This window comes from Eutrigla gurnardus, assembly GCF_963514095.1.
Source record: "Eutrigla gurnardus genome assembly, chromosome: 23".
NCBI lineage: Eukaryota > Metazoa > Chordata > Actinopteri > Perciformes > Triglidae > Eutrigla > Eutrigla gurnardus.
In genome coordinates this window covers 9,187,197-9,209,793 of record NC_139934.1, presented here as the reverse complement: position 1 = coordinate 9,209,793, position 22,597 = coordinate 9,187,197, and the positions used below count along the sequence as shown (strand labels likewise).

Genomic DNA, 22,597 nt, shown 5'->3' with positions numbered 1-22,597 from the left:
AAGCGTCTTTCATCTCATTGTTTGGTTTTATGGCCTTAAAAAAAATGTTGCTCTTTTCAACCCCATTTCCAACAGCAGTAGGCTGTTTTGTGTAAAAAAGATATGTAAAACTGACGCTACATATTACATTACCTGCCCAACACCAAATGAAAGAGAAACTATTTTAGCTACTAGCAAGTGAAGACGGTGGAGCATTTAGCTGTCAAACAGCCATATATTTCCCATCAGGAGTTATTGAACACCAAAATGGAGTTCAAAGTAGAGTGAATAATGTAAATTCATCAATTGGTCTGAATAATATCCAAACATAGTTGTACATGCAGACTTTTACTTACAGTTTCATTTGACCTAGTGTGAGAAAGAGATAAAAATCATCACGGCCACCGTCATTGAAAACATAATAATAAGCTTGTGTGTCTTTCGGCAGTTACCACACCTGGAAATATGATTTTTTTTTACTGTTTATATGCGGCCTTGCTCCTTGCCCAGTCCTCGATATAACAGCCTACGGTATATTAAGTGCCCACTGTTTGGCAACACACAGCTGTTGAGATGCGACGACTCCGCAGTGTTAATTCGTGTGACCTTTTGTTTTGTCTAGCTGCAGAATGGGAGGCTGCCAATCTGAAGAAGGTGGAAGAAGCCTACGAGACCGTCAACATGGAAATAAGGTAAGGGAAGAATAACAAAGAGAGAGAAGCAGAAATTGGCTGCCATTGTCACATAGTTGTGGCTAAATCCTGAACATTTTTCCCTGTGTTTGGACAATGCATCAGCTTCTCACATTGTTATTGTAATTGGGTTGGCATTGTATGTAACCAGGCCTTAAAATAGACTCAATCCGTCTGTGTTAAAGTAGCAAGGAAAGCTGTACAGTAATGAATTTGTACTCCTAAGGCTAATTTTTTAATGACGAACAAAACAAATGCTATTGGTTGCCTACTGTGCTCTGGTGGGTCGGGCTATTCCAACTTACTTTCAGGAGAGGGAGTGTCTTCCTGGGTATGAATTATCCAAACTTCTTTGAGGCATCTTTTATAAGACAGACACGGCACAAATTAGTATGGCAAAAGCTGTAATTATTTTTTTTGCATTATTGGAATAAAGGACCTCCTGTCATAACACATTAGCTACACACTTGTTTTTTTCAATCCAGAAGAATTGGGTGAGAATTCCCGTGACGTGCTTTCGCTCCCTTTCAGATGTTTGCACAGAGCTCTGGGCCAGCCAGTTATAGCTGATAAGTAGCAACTGCGGCCCTTAGGCCTGGAAACTCTGCATTACAGTAGGCGGAGAGGAGAGCCAACCACAGAGATGGCACTTACCAAAAGGTCAAGATTTGTTTCCCCTCCTAAACAAACCCCAGGATGAAGGAAAAGAGGGAAAATAAGCTGGCATGACTTCAGTTGCTCTACTTCTTCATTGTCCACCTTGCTTCAATTGCTCCTGGTCAAATTACTCATTTATGTGTGTTGGAGAGTTTCCCCCATCTTGTGTTCAGGCCACGTCCTTTTTCAGTATAAAGTAGTGCATTTGTGCCATCATGCCTTTGGTAACTAGTATGAAATTATAGTTTCTTGCTGATTAGTCCACACCTTTTTATTCCTTCAGCGTGCTGTAAAGGGTAATTTCCACAAAAATGTACTCTGTGCAAGAATGTTGTGACCCCTTCCCTACAGGGAATTGCATGCGCATGTGTAACCTGTGTTGCTTTTCTGACCCTGAATCATCCCCCTATGCCACCTTACCGTATCAACCCCGAGCGAAAACTTTCGGCTTCTCTAAACATTCATTAACCCCATTATAAATTCTGGGTTATGAATATGGAAATAAGGACTTGTGCGCTGTTGGATTGGGCTCAGTTCCCTTATTTGCGACTAGCGAAGGAAAAGCAGCCCTCACCAGCTCAGATAATTGGAGACATTGCATAAAAGTGGGCTTTTAAGGGCCACCTCATCAACACACTTTTTTTTTAAACAGAAGTCAGTCGCTAAAAAAAGCATGAAAAAATAAAGCTATATAGTCAGCACAGTTAGGAGCCATGTTGAGGTTATTCAAGCAGCTTGTCAGAAAGGAACTTGAAACAAATGGCCTTCCAGAACATTCAATAACACTTGCTTCTCTCATATTGAATGGAGCCTTTGAGCAATGTTGTGCTGCAGATTTTGTGCCAGAAATCATTGCATGACTTATGTTGAGACACATTTTTAAAAGTGATTTGCTAAAAACTGTACCAGTGTTGTATTTTTTTTATTTTTGAGTGCTATGGAACTATTCATTTTCTATAATGTTGAATGGTGCTGGACTAGCTCAATCCCCCAAAAAATGCATCTTTAAATATTGTTTTGATCCAATATATTAATTTTTGTTTTCTCAGTGATCTCCGAAAGAAGCTGACCATAGACTATGGACCAGATTGGGAGTTTCTCTTTTTGAACAGCCAGTGTTACAAGCTGAAAGTTTATGAGTAAGTAATGAGAGAATTTTCATTAACTTTTTTATGTATGTTGTTATATTTGTCTGGCAGTAATATGGAAACCAGTCTTGAAATATATGGTTGCATATAAAAGTATGCTTTCACCATAATAACATTTCACAAAACCACACACACTGCTGTGTCCTAATTCAGCGGTCACGTCCTTTTAGAGGAAACGATGTTGGCCGGGTGCTTTTGAGGACCGAAAAGGCCGAACCGAGCAGACTCCGAAATGACACGGTCCGGTCTACAGAGGATTTCCTGTTTGCATCACCAGCTGTTCCTGCCTCCACCGTTTGCCGCTCCCGTTGCCTAGCAACTAGCTGCAGTTGACAAAAAAAGAGAATAGAAGAGGTAACTAACGTTATATGATTAAAATGGAGCCAGAGATCATATTTTATTCTTTTTTTTTATTTTTTACATTATGATGGAGGATACGCTTCAGCGCCGGCGCCACCGGCCCATGATATATTTCAGGCGAGAGTGTATTCTGTCACATTTCCCACTGCTGATCCGTTCGTAGATGCCATCTTGATTAAAATCCAATTGTCGCCAACCCACAATGAATCTTGGGATAGGTCGGGCCATTAAGGATGCATCAGTTGGAAGGCCATATTTCCTCGATTGCATTTAAGGTGGGTCTTTGAAACGGGACAGCCTTGTTGCAGCCGCTGAATTTGGACACAGCTACCAACAGAAAATACATTTTCATGGTTTTGACAAACTTTTCATGAAGCTTTTGATAGTTATGTTTTCTCAATAATGGAACTTTCATAAAGCAATTACTTTTGCAATACAATGCACTGCAGGTACCCATAAAAAATCGTGAATATAAAGGTGAAACATTTCCAAAGATTCGTCACAAAATCAATATGTTAACCAGAGGCTGGGTATTATTTCTGTACTAAAAACATGTCTTTCTGTAACAAACGTGAACCATCTCAGTTATTATTCCACCATTTAAATTTGATAATTTGTGTGCTCCAAGTCACCCTGGAGAAAGCCAAGCAGCTAAATCAACTAAATTTAATCAACAGAATGAGCTTCTTTTACTCTCTCCCGCTGCATCCCTATGGCCCCTGCTGGGGTAGAATCTGTTCTCCTCAGGATTGCTTGCCAGCTGGAGCTTTAGCAGCCTGTGGGTGGTTGCAGTTTTGAAAGAAAATTATCTGAGATCTGCACTGCAAATCCATTTTTCAGACATCCTTGGAATCAGTGGTTTTTCCCATGCCCTTATACATCAGTGTGATTTGTTTGCATGGTTTGCCATTTAGGAGGCAAAATCTGGAAAGTACATAAGCCAAAAAAAAAAATTGACTGTAGAGAGTATTAGATAATAAAATTGCACATTTACTGCAAGATGTTTTGATGACATGATGGAGAGATGGCTCCTATGATTCTAAATTCACAGGAAAGCTATGAACCCCAAACAGGGCAAACAGTGACTCAGCATTTAGCACAGAAGCCCATGCTGTACAGTGTTACCTGTCTTCCCCCGGCCTATCGGTATCATCCACTCCATGTTATTTTTCATCCTTCAAATGACTGAAGAGCACAATATCCATTAGCGTCAACTCAGTTGAAGGTCCTCTGACCTACCAGCACCCTCTCAGCAATGTACCAGTTCCCCTCCCTGCCCCCCTTTTATCCTTGCTGTTCGCCTTGAACCGTGATCCTGAAAAGACATGACATTGACAGACACATAAACCAACAGCTTTCTATAACACTCCCTCCCATGCCCTCGAGTAGTGAACTAGCAGAGCTACAGTTCCTCTCCAATAATGGAACAGAATTACACACTTCTCTCCCCGGCTTCTTGATCATCGTTAGAAACCATCTTTCAATTGCCTGATGTTTCGATCTCTCGCATTGGATTAAGTTGCTCGCTCTTTTCTTTTTTTTTTTGTCTGAGTGGAAGCTAATATCGGAGAAAAGTGCCTGGAGCCTTTCAAAGTTTGCTTGGTTGAAAACACTGTTCATCTGTCATATTAATAATAGCTGTGCATGCTTAGCTGATGCTGGCTGTGGCATGCAAACGGTTTCAAATGCTAGCAGTTGAGGATAATTAGATAGCAATGACATGTGTGGGACAACTCAAGAGTATTAGACAGCCCTAATGGAGCAAGGAAATAGAAAGCTGATTGCTTTTAACTATTTAATCTGATACACTGCCAAACGTTTTAATGTTGAAAGTGTGTTTCATTTCTATGGGAGTTGCCAGCTGAGATTCATCCTTTTGTCTGAATTTTGAGGGTCCTTTGCTCTGCACCTCCTATGAGTTATTCCTTCAGCCTTGCTGCTGCCTTGCCTCATGATGGTGTGAATCACTTTTACAAACCGGAGCTGAAACCTCGTCTTGTTTGTCTGGGCCCGGGGAGTGTTGTGTAACTCATTTAGTAGCATGTTTTAACAACAAGAATGGAAGTTAAAGCTCACTTCCAAAAATTCCCCTGAACTGGTTTCTATGGTGCTGACGGACACTTATCACTAGGCTGGATTCAACACAGCTTGGCACAGCATGAAGGAAGACATCCCATAATGAGTTCTCAGAGGTGGAGTCCTTACCTACTAGCAGAGTCTAATGTTCCTCCTTTTGGATTTGTCGACACTCCTCAAAGCAACTTAAATCGAAGGGTCCTGATTTATGCAAGACTGTCAGGTCAGATTGACTCAGCCTCTGCTCTCGTGTCATCGGAAAGTACAGCGTTTCAGTGAGTCATGCTCACCACTGTGGCTCAGCTTTGACAGAGCGGAGAGAGACGGATAACGCAGCGCAAGTGACACTTCCAACTGTCTGAGGAACATCGCATTGGCCTTAACGGTGCACGGGGTTCTTCTGGGGAAGAAAGAGACTCCATCCGGGTAGCCTAGGGGGAGCCGTTTCAAATTAGATACAAACCGCAGCAAGGCGGCTGGTGTGGAGTCTGAGATGAGTCTGCTGACTGTCGTGATTGTAACATGGAAGTATAGAGCCATTTATATGCTTAATTTCATAACAGCTGTGCCACGAGTACTAGTTATTTATGAAGATTGACGGGAACATTCTTTAGAGCGTGAGTTATTTACTGCCCGCCTGTGGATGGCAAGTATTTGTCAGAGTTGGAAGAAGAAAAAAATCAGTAAACACATGATGATAAAATTCTTAAGAGCATCTGCCGTGTCAGTGTTCCTTGAAATGAGAACAAATAATAAAAACTAGAAATGAGCTTATAATGTTAATGTTATTTAACACATCATCACCATTATTATACTGCAGGTTCAACATGAAGGCTTTTTGCTATGCCAGAATATAAACCAGATCGCCTCTAACATAGAAATGCATGTATGCACACAAATTAAATGGAAACCTTGTTTTTCACGGTTTATCAAGGGGACATAATGTCACTGGGTCTGGTTAACCATAATTGGACTGTTTTTGAAATAAGTGGCTATGCTACGGTAGCTGTTTATGCATGTCCATGTCTTAGAGAATGAGCACTTTGTTACACCCAGTAGCTTTCCGATTCTGATAAATGTGGCACAGACACTGTTGTTAAATTAAAGCAAGACATGTAGCGTTACTCTAAATGACATGTTTATGCAACTACTTAACTTGTGTTTACTTCTTTGGCAGTAACACGAGGGAGCAGAAAGGTTGCATTCACCTGCTTTAAGATTTGCTATTCTTTCATGTCGAGGAAAATGTGTCAGAAGATGAGAGTGTGATATTCTATATTTCTTATCGTCAGGTGATGTCAACGTGTTAGTTTGTCTGTCAATGTCTCTCAATACTTTCTGACTTGACCTAAAAAAAGAAGCCGCAGTTTGTCAAAGAAATGTGTTTGTTTGTGTATGCAAACTCCTCCAAGTTGTCCTAGTCACCGTGATGAAGAGTGGAGTCGGTTTATCGTTCTTTTGAATCACAGCCCTCCCCAAGTTGTGATTCAACGAAGCCTTTTGGCTGTAAAGATGCTGGACGCTTCCTGTAAGCATCCGAAAGCACGTGGATATTTTGCCCAGTCCACAGCAGGGGTGGCCATCTGAAGTAGCTTGAGTTTTCTGTTTGTTCAGTAGACCTGTGGGCTGGCACAGTGTGTGTGTGTGTGTGTGTGTGTGTGTGTGTGTGTGTGTGTGTGTGTGTGTGTGTGTGTGTGTGTGTGTGTGTGTGCGTGTGCGTGTGCGCGTGTGTGTGTGTGTGTGTGTGTCTGCCGGGGTCATAAAAGCATCACATTTCATCAGCCTTTGTTATGTTGCCAACTTTAGTGAAGTGTGGCGTGAGCAGAGTATCTGTGGGTTGGTTGTGTTGAAACAGTCTGGTTAACCTTTCTGAGATTTTTTTGTTTTGTGTTACCCAGCTTGTCACTGACTGCACGCCGGGACTTCCTGTCGAATTCTGATTTGAAATGATTAATTAAGTTAGTTAATCAACTTTACTGTTTTTAGGACATTTTTGTCCTACTTTGTTAGTACTGCACCAGTTTAAGTTAGATTTGCTTGCTGCTGCTAGCTACCAAAACATTATGCTTAATTTCCTCTGCATGGAGGAAACCATGAACCAGCAGAGCAGCCTGCCTGTGTTAATATGTCTGTGTCAGCTTGACCCTTAAGGTTTTCATATTAAGCACTTTTGTATGTATGCAGCAGAGAGGACCTGTCTGATAACGGCACAGTGCAGTGTTTACTCTTGAGTTTCACACAAGCACTGACAAAATATCCAATAAGTATCCTCCTGCCATCATGTTTGACCTTCATATAGTAGACCTTCATATGTAGCATATAAAACAGAACCTAGGTCCTAGGTCCAACCCTGGTTTCCTGTTAAACTACAGTGACGGTCATGGGCTTTTATTTTGGAAAAAATAAGCCTCATCCTGAGCTTCCTAATTAAGATACAGTGCATTATGCTCTACGCTTAAATGAATCAATCTGACTTCAAGGATTTTCCTTTAATTGAAACGCAAATGGCTGCAAATGTGCAATTATCATCTCAAATGATGTACATACCAGGCCCACAAAAACCCATTTGCTCACATGTAGGCCTAAAAACCAATTAATAAGTAAATATATTGTAGTCCATGCCAACATTTGTTGAGACTTGTCTGTTTATCAATCTCCTCCGCCGCATTTCAGCACCCTGGACAGCACCCACACAGGCACCTCTACACAGAACGACCAGCGCTGTCTGAGAATGTACTTAATGTACAGCGAGCTTGGTCATTACTGCAAAATGAACGCCAACAGAAGGACCACGATGCGGGGGATAAAAACAAACAATGCATGAGAATACCAACTTGAATGTCAATTACCATGGCAACGGTTGAAGCTTCGAAGCATAAAAGAATGTTGGTATATGAGCGTAGTGTAGTTTGACAAAATAGTCTCCACTTTAGGTCAACGTACGGGCTTGTCCTGGAGCGTTCGGCCGGATCTCATGGTCTGCATCAGAGGATGGAGTTCACTTACATTCACTTGCTCTCTTGACATAGAAATGGCCCAGCTGTCATCATGCAGCCTCAGTATATCAAATCAGTTATCTCCATGACAACTGACAAAACTCCATCTAATGATGAAATTGTGGATCGTCCATGCAATAAAGGGCATATGGATAGTTGAACATCAGATTCCAAAACCTCGGAGGTTAGTATGCTGCTATAACAACGTCCGCTCTTCTGGGGAGGCGTTCTGCAACATTATGGAAACCGGCCACAGGTATTCCCTCCTATTTAGCCCCAAGAGCATTCGTTAGGTTGGGGGATGATGTTGACCAATAAGGCCTGGCTCTCAGACGGTCTTCCTCTGCATCCCAAGGTTGATCTAATAGGTTGAAGCTATGTCTTTGTGTCAATCAGTCAAGCTCTTACTTCTTTTACTGACCTTGAGAAACCATTTCTTTAACATAACTAACTAGTAGTAACTCCAAGGTCAAAACATCTTTATCATCTGACCTATTTTGAATGTAAATGCTATTATCAGCAGCATTGAAATATGGCCTTTACATTACTTTACATATTGGCGCATGCATGCTGTGAAAGTGTACGTTTTATGTCTGTTATTTAGAGATGAATATAATGCGAATATGCCACCCACAACATGAAGATGACTGGATAAATAAATAAAGCTAGCTAGAGTATTACCTGTTACGCAATGTTGACTCCGTTATTGAAACATTTGCTACTAATAAATGTGCGACCCAAGGGTGCCTTATGCCATGAAGATGAGCAGTGTTGGGTTTTGCTTCAAGTTTCTAGCTAAACAATTAACCACGTCCCTTTCTATCACCGCGCCACCTTTAACCTCTGGCGTGCCAGCCGAGTGTGTTACCTGTAAACCAATTAGCTAGAGTTGGCGTTGCTGCAGTTGGCAACGTCAACCTCGGTGAACTCCACCCACGGCGCCACATAGCAGTCTAGTGGGAGAACGGCTTAATTGCTGTCTTTCACCCTCTCTTGACTGGATCTCAGTAGACTGAGGAATACATATCCTTGTCTTTTATACTTCTATAACCCTAGTGAGTACTAGTTGGGTGACTATATCCGATCCGCAATTAGTTACAATGTTAAATACCTTCATCGCTATCTGTTATAGTTGAATTGTACACGGCAACAAAAAAAGGTGTCAGACTAGCTTTTGTTTAAATACACATTAGTAATTTAGTCATGCAGCTCACAGTCAAAATTGGCTTTTTATTTTAGAAATCTTGCTTTACTTGATTCTGTGTCTCTTACTCACTATTGCATTTTTATCTCAGTGGGGCTTCTTGGAAAAATACAGGTAAAATAAAAAAATATCATACGTCATATTGCCAGTTTGATCAGAGTGATTCACAAAGTTATATTCTATCGTCTTTATCTTTTGTATCCCCAGCCCAATGTCCCCCTCGCTGCATGTCATCATATGTTATATTTGCGGCCTGTTGAGTTGGTGATTCATATGCACGGCGTCGCCGCCATCGCGCTCTTGATTCCCTCCCACACTCTCTTTTGTACACTTTTCTTTCGTTTGATCCTTCTGCCTTCCACTTTCCTCTCTCTTTCTCTTTGTTCTGTTTCTTAGCCTCGTATTTCCATCGCTGTCAGTTCCATCCTCTGGAAAGTCTTTGTCCATCTCACCCGATATTTCCGTCTTCGTGGCATGCCGTGTTCATTTACTAAGGATAGCCGAGCACACTTTGTATAAATATGCCTGTTTGACCTTTCCGTTGTCCCATTTACGTAACGCAGACGGCAGAACGTGAAGTGTCTGTTTCCGAGACGGACCGCTAATGAAGCTGCATCCGTTTGTACGTTTGACTCAGCTTAGCTAACCTCACTTTCTAACTTTTTTTTTTTTTTAAACCAGTGACACATTTTCTGTGTTGCAATGCCTGCTTTTGTTTTCCTCACAAGCTGCCACGTGGAGGCGTGCGTCCAGGGTCAGATCATAGTGCCCTCACTCATAAATAGCCTATTTTTTTCTCTCTGTGTGAACGTGTGCAGTGCTGGCCTGTCAGCAAAAGTAGGCAGGGATGGATGGCTTTGCCTTGAGGGTAAGAGAGAGGGTGATTGAGAGGGGGAAGAAAGGTACAGATATACAGGGGTACTCCCTTATGGGACACATTTGATTGCTTTTTCAATGTGTTAACCCTTGACCCCTCCTTCTTTTTCTGCTCACTGTACTTCTGTTTGTCAGGCGCCATACGTTTCTGGGCTCAAATGAGGATGTTTGCTGTTGCTGCTAATGCCTGATTATCAAACTTAAAGAATCTAGTGTCCATAGTGCCAATGCCAAGAGAGAATTCACATTGATTTATTTTAATGTGTACTTTAGCATCAGAGGCTATTTCACAAACATCCCATCATTTTATTTGGCATTTGCCTGCACCTTCTGTTTAAGGACATGTTTTACATTTTACAATTTTAGACCAAAGTGCTGAAGAGTTTCCAGATTCTGTTAAATGACGATGCAGCAGTTAAGTAGGTCATTCATGGGTGTGTCTATTTTTGTGTATGCTGATTGTTGAGTGTCCCTGAAGAGGTTAAGGATAGTTGTGAAGACATGCTTTACTGATTCTATGCTTATTATATCCTGAAGAGAGAAGCAAGACCAAGAGAGGCGATGGTAATACCAGCATTATCACAATGAGCTAGCAACTTGTGCCCGATGATGCGTTTTCTGACACAGCCGTAATCAGTCGGAGTTGTTTTGGTACATCTCTTAACTCTAGTGACATTGATTTGGCCAACGTACCGATCCATTCCACTTCACAGAGCTACAAACAGCGAGCAAATCGTCTGTTTTTAATGAGTATGGAGAGGCTTCACTGCTGGGTCACCGACAATCAAATTATGTTTTTTTGTTCTCGTCACACAGTCGACAATCAGCCATGTTAATGACGGGGCTCGAAGTTCCATCGAAACGAGTTTCCTCCTGACATTATTTTGCTTCCGTACCACAGCAGCTTCCAAAGCTTAGACCATTTTGATTGGTTGAAAGAGATACAAACAAGCCTGAGCATCTTGTCCCCGATCCCGGAGATGCGATATACTGTAGCCAGACCCTTCTACTGTGGAGAAGGGGCTGGCAAAGCCAGACTAAGTAAGGCTAGATGAAAAGTCAGAAGATGATCAGATATATTTCCAATCTTGTTGTCTCTTCCACATGTTATGGCAATCCAACCATACTGAGATATTTCTCTCACAACCAAAAGTGGCAACATTATAATTGCACTAGAGGGCTCTCAGGGGATCCTTTGGGACATGTGTATCCACAGTATATATATAACATTTTATGCCAATTCATCAAGGAGATTCTCACTAGATTACTGCGGTACTACAGAAAACACCGGGGGTCCATTAAAGTCAGTAGGATTCTAGTCGTCTAAAGAGTCTAGTTGTTGGAGGGGGCGTGACATTCTCAACAGGCATGGTATTGTTAAGACGCATTCAATTCTACTCTGAGTGGTACTACTTACGCTGAAAGATACTTGTGTTATTTTTATATTATATGTGGCATCCCTGTGGAAACGTACAGTAGACATGAAAGGATAAATGCCTACAAGTCTCTGAGATGAGTAGCATTTAATGCAATCCGCAAACACGTACACGTGTCTAGGCATCCCCTGCTCTTTTATAACAGTGGGTGATATGGTTCCAATGTCAAAGAGAGAAAAAAAAAAAAGCCTGGTTGCCTATCCCCCCCACTGTTTCACCATCGAGGTCTTTGATCAGTTTGTTACTGGAGCTAGCGATAGCGCCTGTACTCTCCAGCACCATCCACAGCAAGTACATTAGCAATGGTCGCCACTAATTGCAAACTCCTTTAGACTCTTCTTGGCTTTAGTGGGAGAGAGCTGTGGGTGGCAGGGTAACTGGTAGCTCCGTGTCAATCTTCTGTCTCGGTAGGTAGCCACTAAGCCTAGACAGAGTCTCACTGTTAAATAATTCCGCTTAGCAATCCGCTGCTTTGGTACTTGACTTGTACTCAGCATAGCTTGCTTTTCTGCAGAGTAAGTTTTTTTCTAAGAGCCTGACATTGTACTTTTGAGGCCATATTTTAAGAAGCTATGTCAACTCTTCTATTGGTGTTCTGGTTAGTTGGGTCAGCAGAAACACATGAGGCTGTTTTGGCTAAAGCGTTCGCAAATAGTTGCCTAATTACATTTGGAGTTCTGGCCAACTGGCAACTTTACATCCAACATTCACAATGAGATCAACGATTTGTTTTGTCACTACTAGTGTTACACTACATATTGTAAAATATATAAATAAGTATGACTAAGATGTGTTTGTATGAGTTTGACATTTTACAAATAGGAAATAAACCTGGCTTTGTTCCATTTTTAATAGCGACACTGTTTTCTCAATGACCTCAAGCCTCTGGCATTTCTGTCTGCAAAAGACCAAAGTATTAAATAACTGTTGTGAAAAGTAAAACCACCCTGGATTGAACCTTCTGTGCCAGTTTTCTCAATGTGGATATTATGTTGTCTTTCTCCCCTCTGCAGGTACACTTATGCCCTGTGCCCATTCAATCAAGTCACACAAAAGAGCACTGCAGGGACAGAGGTTTCATTAGGGTAAGTACATCATTCACCACCTCTAAAGCCTCCCAAACAATGACCAGTGTATGTCTGTGATTATATGCTTTATGAGTGACACTTCATCCAAAGAGCTTTACAACATTGTGACTGTGTTGCGTGCTTTGACATTTGTCTAAAATGAAGAAAAAAAAAGTTAAGGGTCTTTCTTAAAACGGCTTTTGGACTCCAACAAAGATATTATTCTTTTTCACATTCAGTGATGGACCTGAAACAAATCCCACCACTGCTCTTCTACGAAAGCTCATTGTGGCAACGCTCACATGAAGCAAAAAAAAATTCAATCTCTGTTAAGCTTTAAATGACCTTTAATCAATCGGTTTCAGATCTCTATTATAGTTTTCATACCTTCTGATCAATGACAAACAGGGAGTTTCATAGACTGCTGGGGTTGTATTTCCTCAACCTCGAAGGGTTTCGGTTTCATCTAAAGAATTACTTTCTGGCTGTTAACCGTCCCCTTGGGATTGGCTGTGTTGACTGCTGGACATTGGTGTGTATCGAAATGACAATGAAAGATGCAACCATGTCCCCGTAGAAATTAACCTTTGGGTGTTGTTTGTTTCCCTCATTGTTCCTTATAGTATAACTTTCTTGATCAAATATGGAATCTTGATTATTTTCTACCTACTGAGTTTAAAATGTCAACTTTTCTGCCCTTTTATCCCATCACGAAGCCTTTTCCCACCTTTCTCATCATTATAACGTCCCTGTCAAACGAGAAAAGAAGAGATGTTTTTTCTTGTTTTTTTATTTTCATTATTAACTTTTTCCTTCTTTGAATTTTAGATTTGAGGTGATAATTACAGGATGTCGCCTCGCTGTCCTTCCAGTCTTTCATTAGCCTTAACCGTCAGTGATCCGACACTTTTATAGGGTGCAATTATCGCAAACCATTCCGTCAACATTGAAACCTCACTGGAACAAAAGCTTTTATGAATTTCTGCAACTCCTCCCCGGAGAGGGTTTGATTGCAGTGCTGTTTTGGTTGTAGCGAACACACAATTCAATGGCCTAAATGACCATGCAGAATAGGGGACAAACATTTCATCTCCTTCAAGATGCGATGCCATTAGGCAATGCTTGTCTTCTTTTGGCAGTTGAAGTGAGACCTTAAAGATAATTCATTAGCAATTATCACTTTCTGCACATGTAGTTTTTGCTTTCAGATGGCAAATTAATTGGAATCTAAAGCAGGGCTGTGTTGTTGTTTTTTTGTTTTTTTTTTGCACCGCCACCTCCCACACTACCCACTCACTTTTGGAGCGGAAAGTGCAATGCTTCACCATGTTTTTAGCGCAGGAAAGAGGAAGAACAGAATGCTTACTGTGAGTAATGTGACCCCAGCGCTTCTGCCTGCCTGTCACTCATGATGGTATGGAAGGGCAGAAGGACCAAACGCAACCAGTGGTCAAACACTTATGTGAGACGGTCACTTCATTTGGAACAAAAATCGCTGCCAAAACAGAACTCGAGGGAGTGATTTCAGTATAAAAATGTATGTTTTCCACTTCAAACTTTTTTTTTTTTTTTATAGGACTGATTAGATATGACAGAATGCAACAGAAAAGCACGGCCATGTTCCCCTAAGAGAGGCGAGAGGAATGTTGTTTTTCGTCCCCTCATTGGTATTTACTGGGTGTATGCTGGTGGTGCAGCACTATATTATGTTGTATAGTGTGTGTGTGTAGTGGAGGTACATGTGGAACGGTTTTGGGGAAGGAGGGGCAGGGGAGGTACATGAATCATCGCTCGCACGCTGGGAATAAAGTTAATTTTTTATCCAGACAGACCATCAGTCAGCCCTTGCAGGATATGGCTGGGCGTCCTGATATCAATCTGCATGGAGGCATCCTTGTTCTCCCCAGAGGGGGTGAGGCGGGAGAGGGGGGGATGCTTTGATTTAAACGGCAGCATTTATCACACCTGCTCCAGCATTCTAAAGGACAGCCATGTGGGAGAGACTTGAGGGGAAAGAAAAGGGGAAACGGCATTAACGTGTGGCCTGTCAGTCAAAAGTGTAACGCTGGAGTGGGTGACGTCTGTGGCGATGACATTAGCTCGTACCTTTTTTGGCTAACTTGGATTAGTTATGTGGCATTGCGGTATAAAATCGGTGGTGTATCTGCTGAATTTTGATTACGGCTCTTGGCCAGCGCTCAGTGTGTCAAGGCTCATGAAAGTTAGAATTGTTCCCTTAGTCCTAACCTTCCTTCATGCTTGGCTTCGCAGCATTAGACCATTACGTTTTAAAATGTTCATAAGACACAATAAATCAGCCTGGGAACACTTCATTCCCCCCCTGCTCTTATATTTTGGCCACACACATAGCCATAAAGATTTCATAAGGCACAGCAGTCATACTGTATGCTCCCAATTATCTGTAAATGTAGATATTATACAACTCGTATTCACCTCCTGAATTCCAATGTCTCCGTTTTTCCATTTGGCTTTTTCTGCCTTTTGGTCTCAGCAGCTCAACCGCTTCCTGGAATGGCTATTGTAACAATAACATCAGCCATGATAATGATAATAGAGTAGAAGAAAATGCTTGCATCGCGACAAACACCATCTCACCGTGACGGCGTCGTCCATCTTCATAATGTCCCCTCTGCCCCTCCCACCTGGGGAAGACGTGGTGGGCACAATGACAAGACAGCAAACACAGGCTTTACTATATGCAGTCCACCTGAAAAAGACAAACAAATACACACACATGTAAATCAGCGGATATACAAGCACACACACACGCACGCTTGCAAACAGAACATCGATCTCCCTTTGTCACTAGTATGTCACGTTCATCTCCCACATGCCTCTCTGGTATTGATGTGTTTTTCTGCAAAATCACAAGTGGAGTTTGTGTACTTATAGTGATGGTAAATATGTGGAGGAGCATAATGATTCTTTTCCACAGGTTTCGAGTTGGTGGTCATTTCTGAGGCTGCAGTTTGTTATGTTGTTGACCAAATATGCTTCTAAAGGTGTGCTAGTGAAAGCCTAACAGCTTTGAGATTATCCTCCTGTCCTCACTGAATGGTCTTCTTTCTGTGATTATGGCAGAATCTCTGTGTAAAAAGACCTTAACTATACAGTGACGGGAATTTTCTGACCTCTTTATATGTATATTGCCTTGAAGAAGACTAAAATGAATGTATTGGTTAAGGGCTTGGTGATAATTCCATACAGTAATTTGTGTCTTTAAGTGGAATCGTATTGGTATGTAATCATAAACACATCTCTAGAGCTCACTTATTAGTTTTATCTCATTTGTTTAATACATGAAAACAACTATTTGTGGTTATAAGAGGAGTTATGCGCCACACTTGTTTAGGTCCAGATGCAGAGACTTCCAGTACTCTGCTAATCTAATCTTAGATAAGTACCTTCTGACCCCTAGCTCTATACTTAATCTTCTCATCTGTCTGTAAGAAAATTAATTGGCATGGTCCTGAAAATGTTCAGCTATAGCTGACATACGGCAACTGTCCTTAATAGTCTGTTATATGAGTATACGTGTCTTAAAGCATGCAGTCAACAAACAAACAAAAACAGATTCCTGCAATAAAATGTATAACACAAGAGTTTTTTCCCCACTTAAAAGTTAATTTCTCTCAAATTACTCTAATGGCTTAAATATATGCAGCCACACAGCTCACTTTGAGTCTGATCCAACAGAAGTCCCCAGGAAGTACATTGTCAGCATCCAGTAATTATCTTAGTTTTCAAGCCATTTCCTGTTAACAACCACAACAACTATAAAACAACAACTGCTTTAATGTATGCCCTCACATCAGCACTTGGCTATAATAACCTTTCACTATGAGCTAAAGTGTATTTGAAATATTTATACAGCCCCTTTCAGAGTTAGCTTAGGATAAACACATAAACTGGAATAGCTCTTGCTGCAATGACATGGAACGGTCGGGACTCAGACATAACAAGTAGTTTGATTTAATTCAATCTTTATACAAAGTTGTATTACATATTTAACAGAAATATTTCTATTAATGCTCTCATGAAGGCCACAAAAGGAAGTAAAGAAAAGATGTAGGTGAAATATGTCAAACGAACATGAATCTGTGCTTCTGCTAGTTACAAAAATATTTCCTCCAGCATGTTTTTGTTCACAAAAGTCTGCATCACGAGGAATCTGGTAATGGAATAGATTCTATGGACCCCATGAATGTATGGGCAGGCAAAACACACGTATAAAAGACACTGATATAGTAGCATCTCCATTCTAAGATGAAGCATATTCTCCTCTAGACTGAGGAGGCTTTGATGATTTAAATGTAGCCGCGGCCCGAGGAGGAGATCAGTTGAAGGGTTATCCAATGAGTTTTTGTTTTGGGACTCCGGGGAAATCAGCCACGCAGTCGGGGTCATGGGGTCGGCGCGTGCCCCCCGCAAAGTTCAAGGAGCTAGGCCTTCTATTGTGCTGGGGTCAAACTGCTCTGCGCTTGTCGTCATCGAGAGCACACAGGGAGAGAGGAAAAAGACAGTCCTGAATGAAATGAACATGTGCAGGGCCTGGTGAGGAGCATGCTGGTTGTTTGACAGTCCAAGCCTGAGTATGCTAGCGGAAAAGCTTGGAAACGTTCAAAACTGATAGCATAGACAAAACAGGAATAATAACCCTTAGACACTGATAGGCGGATATGAAAGTAGAAACCATAAAAGAATAGTGGAGGATTTATGACTCTGATTTTAAACTTTTAAAACAGGAAAAATGTATCCGATAAAAGTTATACATGTTCTGTATAAATGTTGTGACTTTAGAGTTCGGCACCATGTTACCGAGTCATGGCAGAAAAGAAAAAAGGGGTATCGTGAAAAAAAAAAAGGCTATTAGTGTTGTCAGTTGCTCCTGCAGTTTCCTGACGCTCAGTATTCAAACCCACAGGTCTCCCTTGAACTGCTTTATTGAACAGTAGATTTCTCAAACAGAAAACAGTGGAGAAGTAAGGTAGCCTAGCAACATTGAAACCACAGTGAATGACTGTGTGTGCCCACTGCAAAGGAGCCAGGCAGTTAAATTGACAGCACAGAGCAACCCCAGAGAGAGTGGGATGCGTTGGCCACCGTGGAAAATACAAATAGGTTGGCTGGTTATGAGAGCGCGCTGTAGACATACGCATGCTTGTTTTCGAGATGTGCTTTGTTTGAGGTGTACCTACAAACATAGCGTCACGTCCTCACTATCTACTGACGGGCTCGCTTCAAAACCTCATGTTGTTTCGCCACTTTAGACTGCACAGTAAACGATAAACATAATGTAGACACGATTAAAACGCAGAACAAAAGGGACAACTTCTCCATGCATTTCTTGTATCTGTCTGAATGGAAGATGTATAGAATTTAAGAGAGAGAGAGAAAGAAAGATCCCCCCAGGTGCTGAGAGAAAGAGGCGCGGCGATGTGAATGCCTCCAGGCTGTCAAAGTCCTTTGAGGAGGTCTTAGCATGAATGATACAGCTGAGCAAATTCACTGGCGCATGCCCAAGAAAGGAGACTCTACTCCGTGGCCATGGCAATATGGAAATATGTTCATTTGATCAATATGAGTCCATTTCTTATGAGGGCAGCTGAAAAGCCTCACGTCGTTTTGAAAAGTACATGGAACGAAGTTCTGATGGAGAAAACGTCATATTCTCTTCACGATTAATTATTGTTCACTTGCCGTTCTTGTGCATAAATAGCAGAAAAGCACTGTGGGTAATTATCTTGATAGGTGGCCATTTTATTGCACAGCAATTGCGAGGGAGCCCTGAGATGATTACTGTGAAACTACTTGAACACAAGCAGGTTACAAATGAGCACAAAGAACTTGAACATCCACCTGAGATTGAATCACGGAATGACACACTCCAACACCTCTTGACAAAATCGCCTCACTTAGGAGTGGTTAAAGGCTAAAAATACAATAAGAATATTGCCTTGTGTTTATGACTGGTGATATTTGAAAAAAAAGAAGTTTTTTTTTCTTTCACTAACTGTTTGGAAGAATATTAAGAGCAGGAAACTTTTGGGCAGCAAAACTCCAACATTCCGAAGTGTACTCAATAAGGGAATCATCATAGCGAGATTGTGAATCATCATATGCTTCAGTTGTATACGCTACCCTGCATTTTACCTATAAATGTTTCTATTGACTTCATTGTATGAGCTGTCTGTCTGTTTAACGTACTGATAGTGCTCTTAATACCTTGCATTTATCGTCTTGCGGGCTTCACGGAGGTGTAGTGGTTAGCACCGCGTCAGCGTGGGTTCTCTCCGGGTCCTCCAGCGTCCTCCCACAGTCCAAAGACATGAAGGTTAATTGATGCCTCTAAATTGCCTGTAGGCGTGAAGGTGAGCTGGAACGGTTGTTTGTCTCTGTGTCAGCTCTGTGATAGACCGGTGACCTGTCCAGGGCGTACCCTGCTTTCGCCCAATGTCAGCTGGGATCGGCTTGTTTTTTCAACTTAATAGTGTGTGTGCGAGTGATTCTCCCTTTCATGTGTTTGTATCAAAGCCTGTCCCATCCCTTAATTTTTTTGACTGGCATTTTGAAAAAAAAATAGGGAAAAAAAAACATTTTAACATTTTTTTTTCTTTCGTCTTATCTAAGCTGTAATTATTTAACCTACAAAGTAGTGACAGTTCTACTGGGACAAGTGCATAATTATAAATTGAAGTGTTCTACTTAATGTGCTGTCACGGTCATTTGCTGGAGTGCCATTAGTGCAGAGACAGGCCCTCTTTACCTGGAAACATGGCAGCCGCTTAATGCCCGACGCTCAAGAGGAGTATGCCACATTGTACCAGTGCAGCCACCGACAGCGAGACATTTATATAACACACTCGCCAGTATAGGAAGAGCGATGCCTATATTTGTGTTCCTGGGGTGTTGATGCTTTATGGCCCCTGAACCCAACAGCCCACACCACATCAGGCAATCAAGGCGAAGGGGTAATGACTCTTGTGTGTCTGAGGACAGGGTTAAAGTGGTAGGGAGTGGAGGATGGGGGGGGGGGGAATGACACTCTGATGGCCTTTCTGCTGGGTAGCCATGGCAACATCTAGCCCAGTCGTTAATGAGGCACAAGTGAGCTGTTAACAGAATACTGATTTGGGTTTGACATCAGCCATGATTCATATCTATCAGGAGTTGTTGATGAAATATGCACCCCGAGTTTGTTTATAACCGCGCATGAAATAGCCTGTGTGTTGTGTTTATGCAGCAAATGCAAAACAAAATGTGCCAAGGATGTTTCTCACTGATTTAGAGTAATTCTGTGGGTCACCATGCTTAAGACAACTAGCCAAAAATCATCTAGTATGCAGTCTGCATTTTTAATAATTGACCTGTTGAAGATTCACCACATACACTATTATATATGAATCCTCTTCTGTACCCCACGATATAGAATGAGGCATTTTAACTGCCATCTTTGTATGTCACTCATATGAAATGAAGTGAAAGCTGAGCATGGGTATGCCCTTCACATGTTCCGACGCATATGAATTATTTATCGAGATGCTGGCACGATCGGTGGTGGGATTGTGAGAGGAACATCAGTGACTGGCACAGTAATGACGGCGTCTGGGCTCATCTCAAACCGCCGCTCTCTGATGGGTGACCTTACGCGTGTGGCAGAGGTCAGCGATGCCTGGCACTACTTAGCCGCGAGAGCGCTGCTTCGCCGGGTCCAAATTAACCAACAGCTCCCAAATTGCTTCCCCTACCTGCCTGTGCAGCGCGGCATGTCATGCTGTAAATGATTAGGAGCATTAACAGCATAGTGAGGGGACTAACTTGCTGCTTCAGACCGCTTGTTAGAGCAGTTAAAAGCATAGCTGTGAGGTATAATTCATTGAATTGGCAGCTAATGAGTGGATGCTACGGTGGGGAAGGTTGACAGTAATAAGCACAGACTTAACACCACCTCGACGCAGGTTAGGATTCAGTGTGAGGAGCCGGTTGTTAGCGAAGTATTTACAAGAAATCGGATGCTGAGTTGGCACATCGAATCCTTGACAGTTGCTGCAAAACGAATGGTCTGCATCTGAACGTTCTCTAGAAACTCATGCTTTTTAGAGCTGAGTATCTGTTAATATGTTTCAGCGTTGTAATTAACAACCTTTTATGATACCTGACATCGAGGGATATTTGCTAATCCAATACTAGCCTATTGCAGATATATCAGTATTGGCACTAATGGTGGCAAATATAAAACATACATTTTGAAATATGGAAAGTGCTTCTAGTTATAGCAGCTCAGAGGGGTAGTCATTACATATTTGCACTGCTGCCTACAGTATAACCTAGTATAATACAGCACAGAGGGCCCTGTCATCGTAGCAGAATACAGCTGGAGTCGAGAAATGTAACCCAGCACAAAAAAATGATAATAACCAACATAAACCACTGACACATAACACGTTACGAACACTAACAACATTTGCGCTTTAGGACCTAAAATGGCACAATTAATAAAATACTCGGTCCAGCACATTAGGCTGTAGGCAGGCATGATGGGAAATGTGGGCCGTTCCTATTGCTACAATACCTGGGGCGACACTCTAATCACCACTGGCTTAAGCCTATGACATCTTACACTGCATAAATTAGCCTAGCGGCTAGCAGACTTCCCCTTACAGATAGCTCTTCCACACATACTTTGGTTTTAGTTACTGCATCTCCAGACAGAACAGCGCGGTTGAATATCGGCCTGTATCATTTTTTTCAGGTTAACTCCATTGAAACAAAGCAGCTAATGTTAGCGAGGGCAACTAGTTTGGGGGCCTTCCGATTGTTTGAACCTGCTCTCTCAAACACACGGTGAGTAGTTATCCTATAAATAATCATATATATCTGAATTTTTTCACTACGCAATATTGGAATCTTGTTCCCCGGGGTGGAGAGATTACTTTAAATAGATAAAATTGTGTTCAGATTGGCCAATTTGGCTCCTGATCGGGGCCCCCCGTTATGTTGATTCACTTTCTCAGGGCTCAGGGTCTCAGAACACACACAAAAATAACCATGTTTACCTTTAAGTCCTGCACAAATATACCTTTGGCACCAATCAGGGTTGATCAAGATGAGCCGTGGATTCATCACTCGAGGCATACTGATTAATGAGGCGATGAAGTTTTAAGACACAATCCCTGGCGACCGCAATAAATAAGAAAGGCTTATAGCAGCTCAACCCATTATCAGTCGAAGAAAAGGAGAAGCTAATCATCTTTTAAAAATTCTAATTATTCCCAACAAGGATTAGTGTGTGAAAAAACCCAACACCAATTCCGTCATAACACTTCTAAAACAGTATTTAACATGCATTTGAATTCCAAAATTGTATATCCAGTGTTGCATATCCATTATTCTTCAGCTCTTTATTAAGTCTTGCAATAAAACTTTGCTTTGAAACTGCGATTTGAATGGTATTTCTGTGGATACCGGCTGTGATCGAATCACAACTCCATCAGCGATTCCGTGTGTCAATAGAAATCGTACCTTAGTGATTCAGAGGGAGAATTAAATGAGATTGACCCCCTAATGTGTGCGATTAGAGGTGTGTCTGTGTTCTCCGCGGCCCCACTATCTCGCCCGTGATGCTTTGCAAATGTATGGATAATATAATTTAGCTGGCTAGATATGCTGCTGTTACAGGTTTATCTGTGATGGAAGGTGCATTCATGGCATTAGGGGAGACCAGACAGAGATTGAATTATAAGCCAGATATCTGTAAATGAGATTCTCGAGGTTTTAAGCCTTAAAAGGAGCACGTGTTCACTATCATCCATCATTAATCATTAAAGTGTGCCTTTGTGGCCCCTCCCATCTCTCCATGTGGTCGGAAATGGATTTCCTACAAAAGCTAAGATGCACTTTACTCTCTGCTGCCAATGTTAATCTATTTACATACTTTAATTAGGTGCATTGATGCTACTTTATTGGACTAAAAACAGCAGCGCGTCGTCTTTCCATGTTTTACTCCCGAAAATGTGAGTCCCGTCTGAAAAAAAAAGGAGTAGTTGGGTGGGAACCATTTTGTCGAGCAGGCAAACAGGATTTCC

The 22,597-nt window shown here is 41.7% G+C and overlaps 3 protein-coding genes across 4 annotated transcripts in view; 2 read left to right on the top strand and 1 right to left on the bottom strand.

The window, feature by feature from the left end:
• LOC311009382 (fatty acid-binding protein, intestinal-like) overlaps positions 1-4,499 on the bottom strand; it is an 86,612-nt gene extending 82,113 nt beyond the window's left edge. Inside the window, exon 1 of the mRNA XM_084003517.1 lies at positions 4,496-4,499. The gene's annotated coding sequence lies outside the window, so the exon portion shown is untranslated. The remainder of the gene's footprint in view (positions 1-4,495) is intronic.
• The window catches only part of dctn6 (dynactin subunit 6), a 213,862-nt gene that overhangs the window by 126,610 nt on the left and 64,655 nt on the right, over positions 1-22,597 (top strand). The gene's annotated exons all lie outside the window — the stretch shown is intronic.
• Positions 1-22,597, top strand: part of LOC311009378 (glucosidase 2 subunit beta-like) — an 87,113-nt gene that overhangs the window by 58,769 nt on the left and 5,747 nt on the right. The window contains exons 11-13 of one of the 2 annotated variants that reach the window (XM_084003509.1): positions 602-671; positions 2,378-2,467; positions 12,438-12,509. In XM_084003509.1, the coding sequence (XP_083859635.1) occupies positions 602-671; positions 2,378-2,467; positions 12,438-12,509 (232 nt within the window). The remainder of the gene's footprint in view (positions 1-601; positions 672-2,377; positions 2,468-12,437; positions 12,510-22,597) is intronic. The other variant, XM_084003510.1, reaches the window with a different exon arrangement.